This window comes from Penicillium bovifimosum, assembly GCF_028826915.1.
Source record: "Penicillium bovifimosum strain IBT 22155 chromosome Unknown utg000002l_segment0_segment0, whole genome shotgun sequence".
Classification (NCBI taxonomy): domain Eukaryota; kingdom Fungi; phylum Ascomycota; class Eurotiomycetes; order Eurotiales; family Aspergillaceae; genus Penicillium; species Penicillium bovifimosum.
In genome coordinates, this window is record NW_026622711.1 from 3,120,601 (window position 1) to 3,139,854 (window position 19,254).

General features: G+C 50.1%; 7 protein-coding genes across 7 annotated transcripts; 2 read left to right on the forward strand and 5 right to left on the reverse strand.

Annotated features, from left to right (window-relative positions):
- Positions 1–634: 634 nt before the first annotated feature.
- N7515_002370 (uncharacterized protein) lies at positions 635–2,218 on the reverse strand (the record flags this gene model as incomplete). The annotated part of the gene is made up of 2 exons (XM_056663114.1): positions 635–1,173; positions 1,234–2,218. 2 exons carry the CDS (start codon positions 2,216–2,218, stop codon positions 635–637), a joined length of 1,524 nt encoding a protein of 507 aa, XP_056525227.1.
- A 237-nt stretch (positions 2,219–2,455) lies between these two features.
- Positions 2,456–3,304, reverse strand: N7515_002371 (F1F0 ATP synthase subunit delta; the record flags this gene model as incomplete). Its single annotated transcript, XM_056663115.1, has 6 exons — positions 2,456–2,488; positions 2,543–2,632; positions 2,690–2,778; positions 2,868–2,998; positions 3,080–3,102; positions 3,173–3,304. 6 exons carry the CDS (start codon positions 3,302–3,304, stop codon positions 2,456–2,458), a joined length of 498 nt encoding a protein of 165 aa, XP_056525228.1.
- Positions 3,305–4,057: 753 nt separating this feature from the next.
- On the forward strand, positions 4,058–4,721 carry N7515_002372 (60S ribosomal protein eL29). Its single transcript, XM_056663116.1, has 4 exons — positions 4,058–4,125; positions 4,224–4,275; positions 4,514–4,616; positions 4,677–4,721. Exons 1-4 carry the CDS (start codon positions 4,119–4,121, stop codon positions 4,710–4,712), a joined length of 198 nt encoding a protein of 65 aa, XP_056525229.1. The 5' UTR covers positions 4,058–4,118; the 3' UTR covers positions 4,713–4,721.
- A 596-nt stretch (positions 4,722–5,317) lies between these two features.
- Positions 5,318–6,933, reverse strand: N7515_002373 (uncharacterized protein; the record flags this gene model as incomplete). Its single annotated transcript, XM_056663117.1, has 2 exons — positions 5,318–6,567; positions 6,675–6,933. The coding sequence occupies 2 exons, from the start codon at positions 6,931–6,933 to the stop codon at positions 5,318–5,320; spliced, it is 1,509 nt and encodes a 502-aa protein (XP_056525230.1).
- A 292-nt stretch (positions 6,934–7,225) lies between these two features.
- Positions 7,226–8,616, reverse strand: N7515_002374 (NCBP3 domain-containing protein; the record flags this gene model as incomplete). The annotated part of the gene is made up of 2 exons (XM_056663118.1): positions 7,226–8,455; positions 8,518–8,616. The coding sequence occupies 2 exons, from the start codon at positions 8,614–8,616 to the stop codon at positions 7,226–7,228; spliced, it is 1,329 nt and encodes a 442-aa protein (XP_056525231.1).
- Positions 8,617–9,308: 692 nt separating this feature from the next.
- On the forward strand, positions 9,309–11,349 carry N7515_002375 (putative glycosyl hydrolase; the record flags this gene model as incomplete). Its single annotated transcript, XM_056663119.1, has 2 exons — positions 9,309–10,191; positions 10,259–11,349. 2 exons carry the CDS (start codon positions 9,309–9,311, stop codon positions 11,347–11,349), a joined length of 1,974 nt encoding a protein of 657 aa, XP_056525232.1.
- Positions 11,350–15,798: 4,449 nt separating this feature from the next.
- Positions 15,799–16,740, reverse strand: flbD (putative MYB family conidiophore development protein FlbD; the record flags this gene model as incomplete). Its single annotated transcript, XM_056663120.1, has 1 exon — positions 15,799–16,740. The coding sequence occupies one exon, from the start codon at positions 16,738–16,740 to the stop codon at positions 15,799–15,801; it is 942 nt and encodes a 313-aa protein (XP_056525233.1).
- Positions 16,741–19,254: the final 2,514 nt, after the last annotated feature.

Below are 19,254 nucleotides of genomic sequence, written 5' to 3' on the forward strand. Positions count from 1 at the left end.
TGGCTTGGGCATAGGTATTCATTGTGTAAGGGTCTCATAGTGAGCCTTTGCATTCGAACTTAGTCTCTATCTCATTAATACCACTATATGAGCGTTTTGGGGAAGTAATTGTCTCGAGTGACGGGTATTGTAGGTTTGTGCGTGGCGCTCGACCTCACAAATAGCTTTTTCTCTTGTAGCCATATTTTCTGCCCTACTTCATCAATAAGGCGGTTTGGCCGAGTGGTCTAAGGCGATTGACTAGAAATCAATTCTCTTCGGAGGCGCATGTTCGAATCATGCAGCCGTCGTTTCATTTTTGCTCTTTTTTGGGTCGTCCGGGTGGCGCAGTTTCCTTTTTTTCAGGCCAATAGAAGGGAGGATAAGTAAATAATTATAAGTAGTTACATACGGTCAGATACTTGGCTCGCTTAAACTGATGTATGTATTTCAATCTTAGGTAGGACTAATGCATGTTTCACTGTGGTAACGAACTATCACATAAGGCAATGGAACGCAACCCTTACGGCAAAGAGATACTCGAAGGGTACGCAGCGTAGAAATGAAAGAAGCAGATGAGGTATTCTCCGGTGTTCATATCACCTCGTCCCTGTCCAACCCCATTCAGTTGCCATAACACGGAGGCCATAGCTACTCATTCCAAATTGTTGATTTCCGAAGTGCACTGGAAGCCGAAAGACACGCCGAGTTTAGCAAACACACGATTGACGATCTTCTTCCACAGACGTAGTAATGCCTTTCCAAATCGAAGTAGTACGGCACCGGCGCTGGTATTGGCCCAGGGTGATGCTGCAAAGATGATGAAAGTGGTGTACAACAGTACGACCAACCCAGGAATGACGAAGCAGATGTTGAAAAGCAAGTTATCAACAACTGTGTGGCGAGGTATGTAATCGAATAAAAGGCTCAACTTCCGAGAACACACTTGGGGGAATATTTGAACGATTCGAAGCCTGAGATCGTACGTTGATCCGCTGCCGAGGGGCGAATCAGGCACACGTCGAACTCTGTGGAGCGAAAGTGAGATGAGAACAAAATCAGGGAGGCGCTTGGCATCCTTCGCAACGTCCGAGTCATTCGTAAGAAGAGTGTCGGTCACATTATCAGCTCCTACTATCGGAGAATCACGGCTCACACCGTGGTATACTTCACAATCGGGCAACTCGGACACGGCTGTGAAAGAGGCATCGTAAGGATTTTGCCACATACTGCAAAAAGGTCAGAGACGCTTACCATGATCCCGTAGGGTGTGGGGTGTTCTATTGCACACGCATTGGCAAGGTCTGAACTGGAATTCCATGTAATTCCGGAATTGACCTTCACGATCCTGCCGAGTGAAAGAGGACCTGCACTTCTCATCATGATCAGGGGTGTGGCCAAAGTCGGCGCACGTGCATCTGGGAAAGTTGGGCCCGCCGGACAGCAAGTTGAGGGATTGTTTCTGACGCCGCTTCGAAGCAGCATCACCTTGTATATCCCCATCCGGAAGTAGATGGCGGTTCATCGCACTAGATGGTGGAATTGGGGTGGCAACAGGAGGAGCAAAACGAACGGATCGCAATCGTGAGTCCTGGTTGTCAGGTTCCTTCAGCATACAGGGGTCAGTGGTAGGCGGATGATTGGCCCGTCCAGGGGCCGGAAGGTCGAAAGATTGCGAACGGCGAGTGGAGAAGCGTAGCAGGTTGAGAGACCCCGGCCACTGGCTTTCAGCGGTTTGAAGATCACAGCTCGCTTCTGGTGAATCGTGAAAGCAATCGTAGTTGAATTCCTCGCTTTGAGATTCCGTGCCCGTTCGTGCGTTGCTGGTCTTGTGACAACGGAGCATCTCAGAAGACTCCTTGACGCTTCCTCCACTGTCGGAAGCAGGCGTATTTTGCGGGTTCAAGGGCTCGATGAGGCCGTCAAGTGTATGATACTTGTCCGCAGCAACGTCCAACTCCAGTCGAGGGACATTCAGCTTAAGTCGAGGGTCTTTGCGGCTGGAACTGACATCAAGGAATGACTTGCGATAGTCGAGTAATCGATACGCTCGGTTTGAGCTTGCTTCTGCTTCGGTCTGACTTCCTGGCTGTGTTTCGTCGGATCCATCAAGCCCAGTGAGAGGTGCAAAATCAGGTAGAGAGGCAATATCCATATTCGAGTCTTTCATCTCATCCATCGAGATGCGAGTATCCACGATGCCCAGAGGGCCTGACTTGAATGAGTTGGGGAACGTCATACTGCAAGGTTAGCGGAAGATTGATTAGCGAAAGATTGAAGTTGTAAAGTCGCCGGGGATGGAAGGCTCGGTCAGGTATTCGACAGCCGAACTTGGAAGGCGCCTTCCCACCTCCACGACACACAGAAAATATACATAGAAGGAACAATATATGAAACCAAGTATGATTAGAGGGAAAGCAGAATTGCTATAATTCTACAGGTTCATGGTTGGGCGAAACGGTTATGTACATCCAGTCTATTTGACGTGAGCCTGCAGGGTCTCGAGAACCTATTCGATGTAAGTCAGTGATCAGCCGGTCCAATAGTCACTATGGGTCCATACCTCAAGCTCAATCTTGGCCTCAGCGATATCCTGCTCGCTGCCGCTACCGCTGGCAATCTTCTGAGCCTCAGCGACCTGGGCGCGGATGGCCTAGCAAGAAAATGTCAGTCATTTTGAGTTGTGACGTCGGGCAGAAAATTGACATACGTCGGCGCTGAATTCCTCAAGGGGGAAACCCTCGACAGCGTTGATGCTGAGCTGGGAGTCGGGCTGGACAACGGCAAAGCCACCGGACACTATACAGGAAGCCCATTGTCAGTTCATGGATGCTAATTGGCAAAAGACCAAATTTGCGGGACGTCACAGGGTGCGAGGTCGGACGTACGGAAGTACTGCTTGGTGGAACCGCTCTCCTCAATGATCTCAACAAGACCGGGCCTGAGCTGCTCGATGGAGGGAACGTGGTTGGCAAGGACACCCATGTCACCGGAGGCGGCGGGAATGTTGACCTGGGTACTGTAGTCGCGAAGGTCCGTCAGTATTTAGAAACCGGGCGCAGGCACCGTCGACACGGGCGCAACAGGAAGCATAACATACACGCCAGTCGAGCGGTAGATAGTCTGTGGAGCAATTGTCATGTCAGTACTTCGGCTATGATGTTGGGAGGCCGGCCGGAGTTGGTTCACGCACCTGGTGAGGGAGAGTCAGGGACAGCTTGATCTTGTCGGCGACGGCCTCAGCGTAACCACGGCGCTGGACAGGAGCACCGAGGAAAGAAGGGCGAGCCCGGAGGGCGGAGCGAGCGAAGCGGAAAGAGCTCATTTTGCAGTGGTGGATGACGTGCAAAGGCTAGATTAATCCCTCTTGAAGTTGCGTTGCAAAGGTCGAAGTCGGATGCCGGTTGTTCCCTAGCGGCTAGTCACGTGGCACGGAAATTCAACGGCCGGGCCGCCGGATTATGGCCAGCACAAGCCAGCACAAACACTGTCCAAATGGTCATTCTGTACATGTTTCTACCTGTCTTGATATCAGACGAGGTGAACACGTACTTTTCGCTTAGTGCTCTACGGATTTTGATAGGAGGACATGCTGACATGTGCTGTTCAAAGGGAAAATTTGATTCTAGGGACTGTCTGGACAGTCTGGCCGCCAGTTTAGACATCAAGCGTAATTGTAAATAAAATTAAGTTGCGCATTGCTTTTGAGCCCTACACATAATCCTGAAAATCAACATATATTTTGTAATGTAGTCGACTGTTCTTTGCTTGCAGTAGGGGAAGTATAAATATCACGTGGTCATTGTACTCGCAGATCACGTGGATGAGCGGCAGAATGAGAAAGAAAATTAACTGCGAATTGAAGACACCCTAGAGGAAGCCTGAAAGGGTTGAATTTAGAACCCGTAAAGAGAGCCTAGAGATAACAATAGGAAACAATGCTGTATCCAATTTAATGACGTTGTCTGGGGCAGTCTAGGAAGTCGGAAGCCCATCTATTGACGCTCTAGTATGTACACCGCCCGATAAGCGAGATCCCACAAACGGGACGAGCCCTAGCCGAGCCTCTTAGGCCTGACGTCTCAGTTCACCCTCCTCCCCATCCATCACACCGTCAATCAGAGACAACATCCGACAAGATGGCCAGTACGTTTTCACCACGAATCTATGACCTCTGCTCGTCTGCCAGCTGGCGAGAGAGAAAAATCAGAACGCCATGTCGCTGACATGAATTTCACCCACAGAGTCCAAGAACGCGTCCCAGCACCACCGCAGCCAGAAGGCTCACCGTAACGGGTACGTTTCCCACTGAACCCCCTCGATCGCCCTACCATTATATTTTCCCGGCAATTTCAATACGGTCTCATGGATGTGGGGGAAGAAATGCTTGTGTGCGACTGGTTTTATCAAGTGTGATAATTTTGGAGTTGAATCTTGAATACCCGCTCGGTCAATCTGTCAATCGCAGCATTCATCCACCATCCGCCACTCTATCACAACCAGAACCAAATCGCTGATAGATCTCCTCGAACAGTATCAAGAAGCCCAAGACCAACCGTTACCCCTCCCTCAAGGGTGTCGACCCCAAGTTCCGCCGCAACCACCGTCACGCTCTCCAGGGTACCATGAAGGCCCTTGTACGTTCTACCACAATCCGATTCCAACCAATACCCAACGAATACTGACCCGTTGAACAGAAGGAGCGCAAGGAGGGCAAGCGTGAGATCGCATAGATTACGAACTAGGTCTTACAAAAAATGGGAAACATGAACTGCAACTCGAGCGCGCAGGAAATCCGGAGAACATAACGTGTGCTGCGACGATCAAGGAGGGTCCGCTGGTTCGAATAGGCCTGGTTTTTGCTTATTCTCTGCGTGACGAGCCTCGAGTTGTTTGATATCGAGAAATCAACAGGCTTAATTCGATGTGCACAGCGGTGCCATTTTCCCAAGCGGATTCATCTCTGCCATCTTTTCCATCTTCTCCAGACTCGAGGGCTCGACTTATGTGTTGCGGCCCTTGACTTAGGCTCCTTTTTCCCAGCTTCCCAGTTTCCCGTCCGGCATATGTGTGTACAGCTGCGTGCTCTTCTCATGCGCGATTGCTGAAGGATTTTTTCTAACGTGCCAAGAAAAACCCCCAAGTCCTCGATTGCTATATATCCTGTCTTGATTCTTCTCGATCGTGACAGGGTTCATGGTTAGGAGACCTACATCACGTAAACCGTAGCACCGTTTTTACATAGCCTGCAATCAAATCATCTCCGTCGAACTTTCTCATTCACACATCGATCATCTTACTGTACACCACGACGCTGCAGAGATCCATTCAACTCCTATCATACCTTCCAAACAACCAGTCGTTTATCAAACCCACCACTAATAACCCATTCCTCCTGGATCGGATCTCCCGATTCCTGAGGTACACTAACATACCCGGACCAAACAGTCCTCACCTTGCAACCTGGCTCATGACCACCCTTCAACGTAGCGATAACCTTCCCCGTCTTCGTCTCAATACCACGGACAACACCATCATCTCCATTAACCCAGACTCCAGACCCATTAGGCCGCCACGCCACCTGCGGCGAGGAATAAGCAGTCTGCGGTGCAAAGGTGTTCGCTTGAACGAGGATAGCAGCATCCTCGCGGTTCTGTATGTCCAGGGCAGCCATTGCTTGAGTAGCCTGAGTCAACCGGTCTTCCAAAGCAGCCGGGCTGCTTTGCTCCACTATCTTTCTTGTTGGAAATAGTAAACGCACGATAATGACTTTCAGATGGGGCAGCGTCGACGTGGCTACTGCTAGAAGGCCTGAATCGTGCGGACTGAGCGCCATGTGCGCCGGTGAGAACGTAGTCCAAGCATTGGAATGAGGAGCCAGGTTCTGAGTTCCGAGGAGGCGAGCTTCTCGTGGCGACTGTTCAGACTGTCCGTCATTTGCTTGAGTGGCATCGGCTTCTTCCGAACCCGCTCCCACTTCGTAATAGTAGATAGAAGTCGAGTCTCTGCGCGAGACTAAGAGAAGCAGCTCGTTGGTATCGACATGCGGAACGAATAGTAGTGATTCCGGATTCGAAGTGAGCTTGATGCGTGCAACTGGTTCACCAATCTTTAGAGCCGATGCATCTGCTTCGTCCGGGATATCGAGACAATATAACATAACACTCTCGTCCCATCCGGCGGTAGCAACCCACCACTTGGATGGATCTGCTTTGTCTTGGTATGTTACCACTTTGACTGCGTATTTTGCATGATCTTTTCTGCTATCTAGCATTTGTGATCCATGCTGGAGAAGTAGTCGGCCGGTCATGTTGGTCATGAGGATGTACCGACCCTGCAGGATCGACAGAAATGAGAGCACGGGTGAATCTGACAGACTTGAGAACGAGGTGACAGCCGCGTTGTTTTGTGCTGTTTTGAGTACATGGACTTGTCTATCTGCTCCTGTGGAGACGATATAAGACTGTGCTGGTGCGCCATCTGCAGCGGCTTCAGCGGCATCGCCACTGGGGTTTTGCCATTGCTCTACCGATGCAGCGAGAATATTTGATGATGATGGTGTTTGGACAATAACCGGGTTCGATGGTGCTAGTGGTTGTTAGATCACGAGTAAAAAGAGATTGCACATAGAGAATGGCTTGGAAGGCCGAGTCTGGTGGGATTTTCGACCGCCAAGTCAGAGGGATAGGACTCACCAGGTTCGGTCCAGAGAGCCGCCTGTTGACCATTCGCGCCATATCGTTCGAACGATACGGTTTGATCATAGGTTTCTTTTTCCTCAAGCAGGCTGTGGATGGTCCAGTTGTTGGTATCATCGCCCGAGATCTGCCCCACGTCCGGAGCAAGTTCAGCTTCGCGGATAAAAGCTTCCAATGTTTCGGAATAGCCCTTCGCGCGCAGAAAACGTGCAACTAAAGCACTTGCTAGCGCATCTACTGTTGCGGAGGGAGCCATGCTCGCATTTGGTGCCTCGGGAAATTGTGGTTGGGGAGAGATTAGTGTGGCGTCCGCCGTGGGGGTATACACAACTTAACATCTACTGTGTACATCAAGTCTATCAAACTTTCAGAGACATACGATGATACAGATACTCGTAAGAACATGTACAGGTAATTCACCCACTAGCAGAGCAGAGTATGTGTCATTAAAGAATTTTATCAGACAATCCGTTCCCATCCCATTCGCGAAACGCCGGATATCCATAATGCGAGCCATAAGTCCCCCAGCACCTTCAGTCCACGGCAGTCTATCCTGTCCCGCCGAACATATCCTGAGCCCGACGTCGCCGACCACCGCGTCCCTCCAGCGTGTCGGAGAACAAATCGTTGCCAGCATTGGTGGTGTTGCTATCATACTTGGAAGGAAACAGCTCACGTACAGATGCACCTTTGCCTTTGATTGAGAGACCACCTGCTGCGCCGCCGCGGATGGCAAAGCCTTGATCCTCGGTAGCTGCTCCACGAATGCGGGTGTCACTTGGGGTGGAATCAGGGAAAAGCTCAATATTGCTGCGTCGGCGTTCAGCGGTGCCTGGGATGGAAGTCGCATCAAATGCATCTGACCTGCGATGATGACTGGGCTTGCCAGGCAGCAGTTCCTTCTTAATGTAGCTGGATGTGGTCTTATTCGGGAAGAGCTCGCGATTTCCTGGCGCGCTCTCGCCTGCAGTGGGGAAAAGCTCCCTGGTCTGTTTTTCGCGAGTATGACGAGGTGATCTCTCGCGGAATCGCCTGCTATCATCATGACCACTTCGGTCAACTCGGAGATCTTCCTCCAGTGTGTCTCTTCCTGGTGACGCACTGCGATTCCGGAGACGTCCAGTCGATCGGTCCTCGTGTTCCGGGAATAGATCCCTGTTCTTATGACCCCGACCTCTGCGCTCGGCCCGAGCAGATTCTGGTGCAGCATTGTCATCGTACATGTCGACGTTGAAAAGGTCGCCGCCGTCGCGATCTCGGCGACGTTGATGCTCCCGGTTATCGAACTTGCGTCGCCGGTAATCACCGTCACCTGCATCGTCGCTTCGTCTTCTATCCGCAAACTCCTGTCGCAGACGTTCTCTGGGATCGTGCTCGGGGTGCATCAGGTAGAAGCGACTTTTCTCATGAGCGCGTGGCAGCTTGCGGTCTGACTTGACAGCCGATCGCACTTGGATGACAGAGTCGGGGTGTGAAGCCATGAGTTTCGCGGATCGCAGACGCAAAGGTGGCAAGGTTGACGCATCTTCATCCGCGGCGACTTGGGTGAGAGCTGCGAGGGCTTGGAGGCCGGCCTCGGCGTCGGAATAGATGATGTTGGCTGAGGTGTCGTCTATCCATTCAATGCGCACTGGTTCCTGTCCAGAGCAATCACGAGCGAATTGTTTGATGTCGTCTGTGGTCAAGTCGTCCACCCCGCGAACATGCACTTTCTCGTAGACCGCTTCATCCTTGGGGGGTTCGGGTTCGAGGTTGCTTTCGATAACTGGGGTTGCTTCCTAGTGCGCAATATATGTAAGTCGGTGGTCAAGCATCTTCACTATAGAGATGAGACGCTCACCATTTGAATTGGCTCGAGCTCTGGCTCGGGGCCTAGGTCAAGGTCCATGTCGATGTCCATATCCGCGACGGGAGCCGGGGCCGCGCCATTGAGTGCCATTGTTGAGGCTTCACTGTATGAATTGACACCTCAAACAATTGTCCGCTTACGATTCGAAGCGAATTGAGGAGATAGGAGGGGTGAGTGAGCAATGCAAGGTGAAAACCGTGCCCGCGGTAGCTTGATTGTCTGTCCCGATCAAGAATAGCGTACTTTTTCCGGGGAACATCAGTCATCCGGCTACGTATCACGGGCCTGACGCATCTACCAAGTACCAACTGAAGTGATGGGAAAGGAGAAGATGAACTAATAACTTTGCGAGTACGCCAAATATGCAAACAAGACTGATTCAAGTCAACGTGACAGCAATGCTGCAATAGCTGCCTGGTCTATCAGGTAAAGCGGCAGAAGGCGGTCGCCATCTCGAAGCACAAAGACCTGTGGGCCAGGGCCTCCAGGCTACAGGCTACAGCGCAAAGAAGGTTCGACTGTTCTATAGCATTGCTATACTCCAGAGTCAAGTATTCATATCATGAAAGACTCTGGAGCTGATCGAACATACATCAAATGCGATTGGCAAGATTATCATTGAGGGGTAACCCAAATGGCTCTCCAGCTAGTCCTATTGGAATACGGCTGCAGCTCTATGCCTAACTAAAATGGACCAATGATCCCAGCAGACTTACCCCTCAAGGTGTCACTGTTGCCCAAATCATTGAATAAACCAACAGCCTTCAGTAACTGCCAGTAACATGCTCTACTCCGAAGAAGACAAGCTCATCTTCCGCTTCGACGACCACATCCTCTGGATCCAACCATGGGGCGAGAACGCCTTCCGCGTGCGTGCAACGCGACAAGCCTCAATGCCCGCAGAAGACTGGGCCCTCTCCTCCAAGCCACCCAGTCCAAGCTCACGTATCGACATATCCGCTGACCAGGAAGCGATTATCACCAATGGCAACATCAAAGCAACCGTATCCCGGCGAGGTAAGGTAATTATTTACGACTCAAAGGGAACCAAACTGCTAGAAGAATATGCTCGCCATCGCCAGGACCCAATGGATCCCAAATGCAGTGCGTTGACAGTCGAAGCCCGCGAGCTGCGTCCAATACTAGGCGGCGACTATCACCTCACTATGCGGTTCGAGTCTCTCGATCACAAAGAGAAGATCTTCGGCATGGGGCAGTACCAGCAGCCCTATCTGAATTTGAAAGGTACAGATCTCGAGCTGGCACACCGGAACTCCCAAGCTAGTGTTCCTTTTGCGGTGTCGTCGCGTGGTTATGGGTTTTTGTGGAATAACCCCGGTATTGGAAGGGCGGTGCTGGGGACCAATGTTATGAGTTTCGAGGCCTACTCGACTAAAGCTTTGGACTACTGGGTTGTGGCGGGTGATACGCCCGCGGATATTGAAGAAGCTTACGCTAAAGTCACGGGCTATGTCCCAATGATGCCAGAATATGGCCTTGGGTTCTGGCAGTGCAAGCTCCGCTATTGGAACCAGGAGCAGCTGCTCAATGTTGCGCGCGAGTACCGTCGTCGCAAGGTGCCACTGGATTTGATTGTTGTTGACTTCTTCCACTGGAAGCATCAAGGAGAATGGAGCTTTGATCCAGAGTTCTGGCCAGATCCGGGTGAGTTATAATGTTGTACAATGCACCGATGTCCAAACTATTATTGATAGAAGACATCCAATTCCAGACGCCATGATCAAAGAGCTCAAAGAGCTCAAAGTCGAACTAATGGTCTCCATCTGGCCGACGGTCGAGAACGCCTCCGAGAACTTTCCTGAAATGCTCGAGCAGGGTCTCCTCATCCGTCATGACCGCGGCATGCGCGTAGCAATGCAATGCGACGGCGACGTCACCCACTTCGACGCAACCAACCCAGCCGCCCGAACCTTCATCTGGGACAAAGTCAAGCAAAACTACTACGACAAAGGCATCAAAGTCTTCTGGCTCGACGAAGCCGAACCCGAATACTCGATCTACGACTTCGACATCTACCGCTACCACGCTGGCAGCAACCTTCAGATCGGCAACATCTATCCGAAAGAGTACGCGCGCGGATTCTATGAAGGCATGGCCGCCGAAGGCCAAACAAACATCGTCAACCTCCTCCGCTGTGCCTGGGCCGGCAGCCAGAAATACGGAGCCCTAGTCTGGAGCGGCGATATCGCGTCCTCGTGGAGCTCGTTCCGCAACCAGCTCGCTGCAGGCCTGAACATGGGACTGGCAGGTATCCCGTGGTGGACGACTGATATCGGCGGTTTCCACGGCGGGAACCCGGATGATCCTGCTTTCCGTGAGCTTTTCACGAGATGGTTCCAGTGGGGAGCTTTCTGTCCGGTTATGCGGTTGCATGGGGACCGGGAGCCGAAGCCCGAGGGACAGCCGACGGCTAGCGGGGCAGATAATGAAATCTGGTCGTATGGGGATGAGGTCTACGAGATCTGTAAACGGTATATTGAGATTCGGGAGGAGCTTCGGGGGTATACGCGGAAGTTGATGCGGGAGGCTCATGAGAAGGGAACGCCGGTGATGAGGACTTTGTTCTATGAGTTCCCAAATGATAAGCGGGCTTGGGAGGTTGAGACTCAGTATATGTTTGGGTCGGAGATCTTGGTTGCGCCTGTTTTGGAGCCCGGACGGCAGAGTATCAATGTATATCTGCCGGCTGGGGTATCGTGGAGCCTCTGGGACCACGACAAGCCCGAAATTGTATTCGAAGGTGGCCAAGATGTTGGGGTTTGGTGTCCTATTGATTACATGCCTGTGTTTCGCCGTATATAGCGGCTCAACGATGGGCGATATCCCGGGGTGCTTGGTGACTCCCCTTCTGTCTTATCCCAAACTAGTAGGAGTCTTCGATGAACGAGCTCCTTCCGTTCCCGTGTCTTGTCCTGTTTCGCAATGTAACTAGCACTTTCCGTACAAGATGGCAAAGGAATATCCATGTCTCCTTCCGAGTTCGTGCTAGATATCTTCCAGCCCAACCGCCATTGCCGAGCTGACCCTGCAAATTGCATACCCAATCAGCGCAAATAAGGCCCCTTAGACACAATAGGAAGGACAACGTCAATGCCACTACAAACATGCCCACAACGGTTATTATTTCCCTGCTGGCAGATTCATCGTATTCCTATGCTGTATACGACACAATGTCCTCCACGCCTGATATGTACTGTGCAATAGACGTCCCAGACAGCCACCACGCACTCCACTTAAGCACCATTGGAAGTGCCAACATCGATTTAAGCCCACGGAAATTCGAATACCCGATCCGAAACAAACACATCACAAACAAATGCTGAAACCCATACGAGACAAACCCCAAAAAGGTATCCTCTGAAATAACTGAAATAGTATAAAGAAAAACGAAATCCCAAACAGGAAAGAGTCTCAGGAATCGTTCCATGCAAGACTAACACTGCCACCCCTGACAAAGCCCTGAAAGAACTGAACCTTGAAAAAACCGCCAAGCCCACTACCGGGGCGCATTCCCGGAAAAGCAAATGGAGCTCCTCGCTCATACTGTAGCATCATAGCATGGGAGGGGGAAACTGGTAGCGCTGGAATGGTGAGGCTTTGCGTTCGGCTATCCCCCGAAGAACGGGGATTTGCATCGTTTCTCGCCAACTCCGCGGGTAAGGTCAGGGGAGAGCGGCAGAAATCGTAAAAAAAAAGAAAAGAAAGGTTCATGCTTTCGCCGTGCGTACCGACAGGCGGGTACCTTTTAGCGCTAGGGCTGTTTTGGGTTGGCATGTGATTGGCACCGAGATTCTCCGTGAGCCAATTACGTGCTGTATTGGGTGGTGTGGTTATTGGTTTTGAGATTGGGTTTGATCTTTGTTTAACGTGTCTTCCATGGTTCGTTGACTTGATATTGAGCGAGGTAGATCACGGTAAATTTTTTTAACGAACTTTTCATTATCAGATTTAATTGTAAAGTAATTGTTGATGATAAAAACACATCAAGCAGTATCGAATACCCTCAGATCTCGATCTCGATCGCTCTTACGCACAGCACACTATGGAAGAACTGAGCGCTTAAGACCCACACTGCATTTGTCTTGGACTTTCCGTACTCCATTTTGGGCGATGTGGCTGTCGATCGAAAGACCCGGGGGCTTGGGAACGTAACGGTAGAAGGGCGAACCCATGGTTCGAAGTGCAACGGTGCTTCGATCAGTATCTGCGTAAACACAAACAATAACTCAAAGACGGAAAAATCAACAATTAAATCAAAATAAAGCTGTATCTGGTATGCATACTCCGTACATACAGATACCCCTGACCCTCTCCTTCTCCTCCCATGGTACGAAGTCCAGCACGCAAGTCCAGGATCCACAGGTAGAAGCAACACCTCTAACGGCTCGTTTCAGTTAGAAAACGATCCGATCTAGCCTTGGCGCCGTCTTATTCATTTTTTTCCATTTTCCCCCCTTTCCTGCTGTCATCGCGTGGTGGTGGCGGGTGGTGATCAGGGCAGTTTTTTAGCGGCATTTCGATTGAACTTTCTTTTACGGGTTCCTTGGACTTGGAACAAAGAAATAGAGTTTGGTGTGCTTGTTTGGGACTCGGGTTTCTTTCTTTGAATTTTGACAGGGTTTTGGAATACGAATGATGTTGTAGGAGTACTACGCACGTTAGAGAACGAGAACGATGACTGCACAGTAACTGGAATTGAAATGTACACTTGACAGTAAGATGACATCACGCATTTCTCCCGTATAAGTTCCACGGTCCGCATCCCGTTTGGATCCACATAATAACACAAGTCCCGTACTGTGTATGCATGCAGTCCGACCGGGAATTAAGCTAAAGATTCCAAATACTGGGATCCTGCAGATCCTTCACAATGCCAATGTCGATGTATTAGTTACCTACCAGGTTGACTCTACATGATGAGAATATCCGATTATTACAACTGACGGAGTACGGAGTACTCCGTACCTCAATTTCCCAGTTGGGTTCTTTCGCCTCATCACACTGAAAACCCATCTCCCCACTCTGATTCGGTAGACCACAGTCGACTAACGGTACACAGCACCAGGTCTTTTCGATAGTCTTTTCGATAGACTTGAGCCGAATACAGCGAAATGGTGTGTGAACACGGAATCTGGCTGGCTGTTACCAGCGTAGCTGAATGATTTGACTACATGTCGTCGAACCTTGGAACAATCCAATCCGAAGACGATCATGAACATACCCTTGTCTGTACGGAGTCCTCCGTACATTTAGCTTGTATACATAGTGCAGCGGCAACTGAAACGAACGAAACCACCATACATCGGTAGGTAGCCACCCAAAAAGAAACGCTGAAACCGCTCAACCGCGGTTCCAGTAAAAACGTCCACCGTTACCCCCAGTCCTCTCCACCCAACCCAGGAATGCCCTCAAGTCTCAACGGCCAACACCTTGACATCTGAACCTACGCAGTACACGTCCCTCTTCGGGGAAAGTGGAACGCACGACCCGACGAACCTTAAAAGAACCTTAGAAAGAAAAGCAAAAGATTTACAGAATGAAGCATGCACGAACACCTCCACGATCCATGCAAGAACGCAAAAACTCTCCACTCAGAGCCCCGCCGTTCATCCCGTCAGAACTGGAGGTGACCAATCCTTTACCCGATGCATCACAACCATTGGCTACGGGTTCCTACAACGCTCATCCGCGTCCAGGCGATCCGAGCGAGAACAGTAATCCCCGCTGTAACTGGCTAGTCATGGTTTTTCATTAGATGTATACCCAGTACATTTGTAGGTCGCTCGAATCTAGATGTGGGCGGATAGGCGGATTCAGCACTACATAGACGCAGTGGTCGGGTTTTTGTGACGTGGATTCTCTTTTACATAGATGGATATGGATGGGGAGTTGTATGGTTTGCCTCCCCCTCTTCTCGGAGATTGAGATTCCCCTCAGTTTCCTTGTTTCGGTCTTTAGGTAGTTGTAGCCACTTGGGTCTTTCCAGGGTTATGGGTTGGGTATGCTCTTGGCTTCAGGGGGGAAGTCCGGTGTCTAACTATTCGCTGATTCATGTTCTGGATCTGGTCGGAGAGTGTGTGGGCGGTAGTGTCAGACCGTTTGATTTCCTGCAGGTGCGGACGAACCTCTCCAGACTTCAGTTTTATTTCTTATTTTCTTTTTATCATTTTCCTCTTCGGGGAGGAGATGGCATGTCTTCGAAGTACCACTGCCGGGTCTCGTCTTGCCCCGTCACGGGTAATGCATGCTGTACATGTACATGTATGCATTACATGTAACTTCTTCATGATAAACTCCCAGTCCTGGTCCTGGTCACTGGTAATGGTCCCAGGTCTAGATGCAAGAACATGAGCATCGACCTCGGTGTGGAGGTGCTTTCATCCTGCCTTTCCCGGTTTCCTCTTGAACAAAGAACCTGTAGCCTTAGCTTCCCTTGGCTAGACGCTAGTCTGATTCTAGTCTCCATGCCACTTTCGATGTGTAGCCAACTTTAGGACTACGGCTATGTCATTGAGTAAGGGTAGTCTGTCCATATACCTCATCTACAACCATGTCCTACTGTGTCTCCACACCCAAGGAATAGACCTTGCCTTGTCAGACAAACGGTGGGTCCTTGCTTCCGTGCTTAGGCCCTGGCCAAAAGTAGACGGCCTCATGCTCTTTGCATCCCTTGCGTCTGTCCTCGTGAGCACAGCGTGTCTGGTGGCGCATTCCTCAGGGGGACCCGTGCAATGGGGAACGGGGGTAACGGTTTGAAGGTATTTGGACATTCCTGGGTGCCAAGTGAAGGGCTGGTACAGTCTCTTTGTTCTTACATGGTGTGCAAGGATGATATAGGACAAGGTAGGCACTAAGTATTACTATGAAAGAAATTGCTATAGACCGGGTAATATGCCATGCCAATAGTAAGTGCAAGCCCAAGTTATATCAGGCAGCACCTCCGTATACTGTCTACACCGAACATAGAATAATGGGAGAATAATCATCGTAACAGAGCCCAAGGCCCAAAGAACAGTTTTAGTATCAAATCATGGTAATACACATTAGAATATACAAAAGGAAATCGTAACATCTCCCTAGAACACAAAGAAAAGCGAGGGTCGAGCTTTTGGCAAATGTACGTAAAGGGTTCCATCAGCAAACCCGAGCGCGAAGGGGAATCATGAGTATAACAAAAAAGAAAGAAATAAAAAGGAATCGAGAAAAGAAACTCGTGATAATCGTAAAAATGCAAAGGGTTGTTCCCTTATTTCAGTTGAGCAAGTTGTTCACACCCATACGGGTATCACGAGCAGGCTCAGATCTAGAGCTCCAGGGCTTAGGCAGATCCACAGGTTGGTGCCATGAAGCCAAAGTAGGCTGGTGGCCCATCCAACGCTGTGAAGAAGCAATCTCAGGCAAAGAATCCAGCGAGCGGGCCGGATAACTGGGCGAGTCGTCGAGGACATGCACACTAGGCTTGCGGATTTCATACTGCGAGCGCAAGTCGACAGGCAGAGGCAGGAGTTGCGGGGAGGGTAGGGTGCGGGGCGAAGAAGAGCAGACGGAGTTGTGGTCTGAGACCATTGAGGGTGGTTCGCAGGAGGTGGCGTGGGAGACGTCCGAGAAAGCCGGGGAGGTGAGGGGCGTTTCGATGGAACGATTGATGGAGGGGAGGGTGTAGATGGGCGTGAGCTGGCGGGCGGAAGAAGCCAGAGACTCCCTGCGAGAGTGGGAATATTGTTCAGAGATGGCAGACTCGATTGATTCGGTCCATGAGGGGCGGGATGAGAAACGGGAGCGCATTGGGCTCATTGCTGAGGCGCGGGTGTAGGGTGCCTCGATGCGGCCTGAGTAGGTGCGAGAGATGGTGGGGGTGGATAGACCGCGCTTTTTGCGGTTCATGCTTCCATTCCACCAGTTTTTTACTGCGTTGTCGCTGCGGTTGCCGAGACGGCGGGCGATCTCTGCCCAGCGCTTTCCCATTTCGCTGACCATGCGCTCGATCATTAGGCCTTCGTCAGCGGAGATGGGCTCCCTGTTCAGTGATGGCTTGAGGTTTTGGTGGAAGCGTTCGCGGCATTGTTTGGGCGAACGGTAGTGCATGTGTTGAGAGATGCGGACCCAGTTGTTAGGGCCTTGTTCCCGGACCAGTTGGGTGAGGAGTTGGTCTTCCTCTGGGACCCAAGGACCACGACGGTGCGAGGCAGGCATTGTTGGAGAGTAGAGGAAGAGTGAGGAGGAGATGGATGGTTCCAGGTGGAAGTATAAGTATCAGATCCGGGAGGGAGAAGTAGATTATAAGTCTCACGAAAGTATGATATAACACCTTGTTTTAGCCCTGGAGGTACTTCATAACTTAAGTACCAGGGGGACGGGTCCAAAAGGAAAAGAAAAAAAGAAAAAGAAAAGAAAACCAGGTCCCGCTATGGAGATCACGATCCAAGATCTCGGAGCTGACAGTTCGGAACAATACAGGTTAGATATGAAATCAAATGAATAAAAATACAGACTATTGTAATCTATAGATCGTGGGGTGTGGAAAAATGCTCCGTAGGGATCTTCAGTACCGGGAATTCGGGCTGAGGAAAGACGCGTAAAACAGCGATCGGAGTGATCGACCCTGAGCCCTGATGCTGGAATTCCAAATCATGGCGCTAACGCTAAGCGCTTTTTGGATTTTTTTTATATTTTCTTTTGTTCTCTAGGTGTCTCTCTTTGTTTGAATCCCAACGTTGTGGTAGAAGAAAGCAACGAAAAACATCAGATACAATCCTAGTCTCCATGAACAAAGCAGACCTTCTTAGATCCTTCATCATTCTTCTATGTCCTATATACGAAGGATGTTTGCGTGCTAGACAATCCATGGATGTTTCGATATCCTACCATGGTTCTATGGTCCATGCACACCTGTGGCAGAAAGGGGTCAACTCCAAAGCCAAAACCAGCCAGGGGCAGATCTAGCTTCCGAAATGTGACAAGCGGTTAGACGTCGCCAGTTTCCACTCAGCCAGCCATGCACAACACTTCCAAGCTCGATGGTTTCCCGATCCATGTGCAATCGGTCAACTCCGACATATCATTGGCTCGATCGGGGTTCCTCTTCGAACTTTGCACTGCTAATGATCTGCAGTGGAGTCCGTGGGGTTATCATTGACAAATTTTGCCAGAAGATATAGACAAAATTGATTTTGGTTTCAATAGTATGGGGAAGGCGGTGCCTCCATGCGCTTGACAGGAAGCTTCGGTCGACCCCGAACAACACCGAGTTATGCCTGAAGACCTAGATCGAGGATCTATTTCTTATTTCCTATTCTTTAACCTGGATTTCAGATTCCATATTCCCTGTCTTGCTCTTGATACTATCGACTTTTGCAGATTTTAGCTATGTTATGTCCCACGGGTGCCTTGCAGCATATCCATGGGTTCAATGCCATATGGTTCGAACCGTTAGAACCATGGAACGTGATGTTTGCTTCCCTGGTCTCAAACTACCCTGGAGACCTCATCGAGTTGACTTAGGCAGAATTCAAAACCCAATTAAGGATAAATAGGAATATGTTAGCACCCGCATGGGCCACCTGCCACCTGTCACTGACAGTTGAGCGTGGATCTCCATGATGCCACAGGGGCATAAGAAACAAATAGTACGGTCAAAGCATATTGCTTACGTCGAGAAGGGGAGCACTGTACGACTACCCACTGTTGTACAACCAGTAACTAAAGTATCGGCAAAGACATCTCCATCCCAGCAACCGGGATACACTTGGGAACGACAGCCGCTAGACCCCAACGGCACAAGCAGCAATATAGATCAATCTATATCCCGTCTCTTCAACGCAGCCCACAGACTATTCCCAGTCTATACACTGGTGTACCAAGTAAAAACGGATGCATCAGAGGGCGAGATCTGAATCGATGGAGGGATCGACGTAAGCGAAGCCTCCAGACTACCTCGTTAGGCATGTCGCAGCTGGGATCTCCACCCGTGGAAACCGTTAAAACGCACGCCACACTCTTTTTTTGCTTTTATTACCAGATGGCAGTAGAGACACTGCACAACAATAGCTGTCTAGGGTGAAATAGCATTACAATACAGCAATTTATATAGAGGATAAATACTTCAGACCTTACATGCATGCGCTAGTCAGATGATTGGTCCCCCCAGTATTTGTCATTGTTAGTGGGACCGCCAGTTCGGTTAAGGATAGGCGGGTATGGGCGTCTCTCCTAAATCTTTATTTTATGATCATTTGATTATTCTACGATGGACTCCGTACTGAGGAAGACTGATTCGAAAAATCATGCCTACAATGTATCCAACTACGTAGATTAAGTAGTTTAGACGAGGTTCTACGTTGTATAGCATTGAAAGAAAAACTGTGGAGACTTAATCAATTCCCCCTTTTTCCAAGTATGAGAGGGATTGTGAAACATGCCAAAACGAAAGACACCCATGACCTCTTGTGTCGCCATGTGGACAGTCCTCGTGTGGTCAGCTAGATCGGATTTCCATACTCCTGGGAAAACCGTTGTTGAAAGGATGAACCCGTCGTCCTGGGATGCAACATCGACTAGGGTGTACCCGAGATTGGACCTGTCATTTGGTTTTTTCTTTGTTTTATCGATTCTAAATTATTTACCATTTACTCAGAACAGACTATTGTGCCCCCCTCCCCCTGGTCGTTCGCCAATCAAAGACACGGCAAGTATTTGAGATTAATCCTT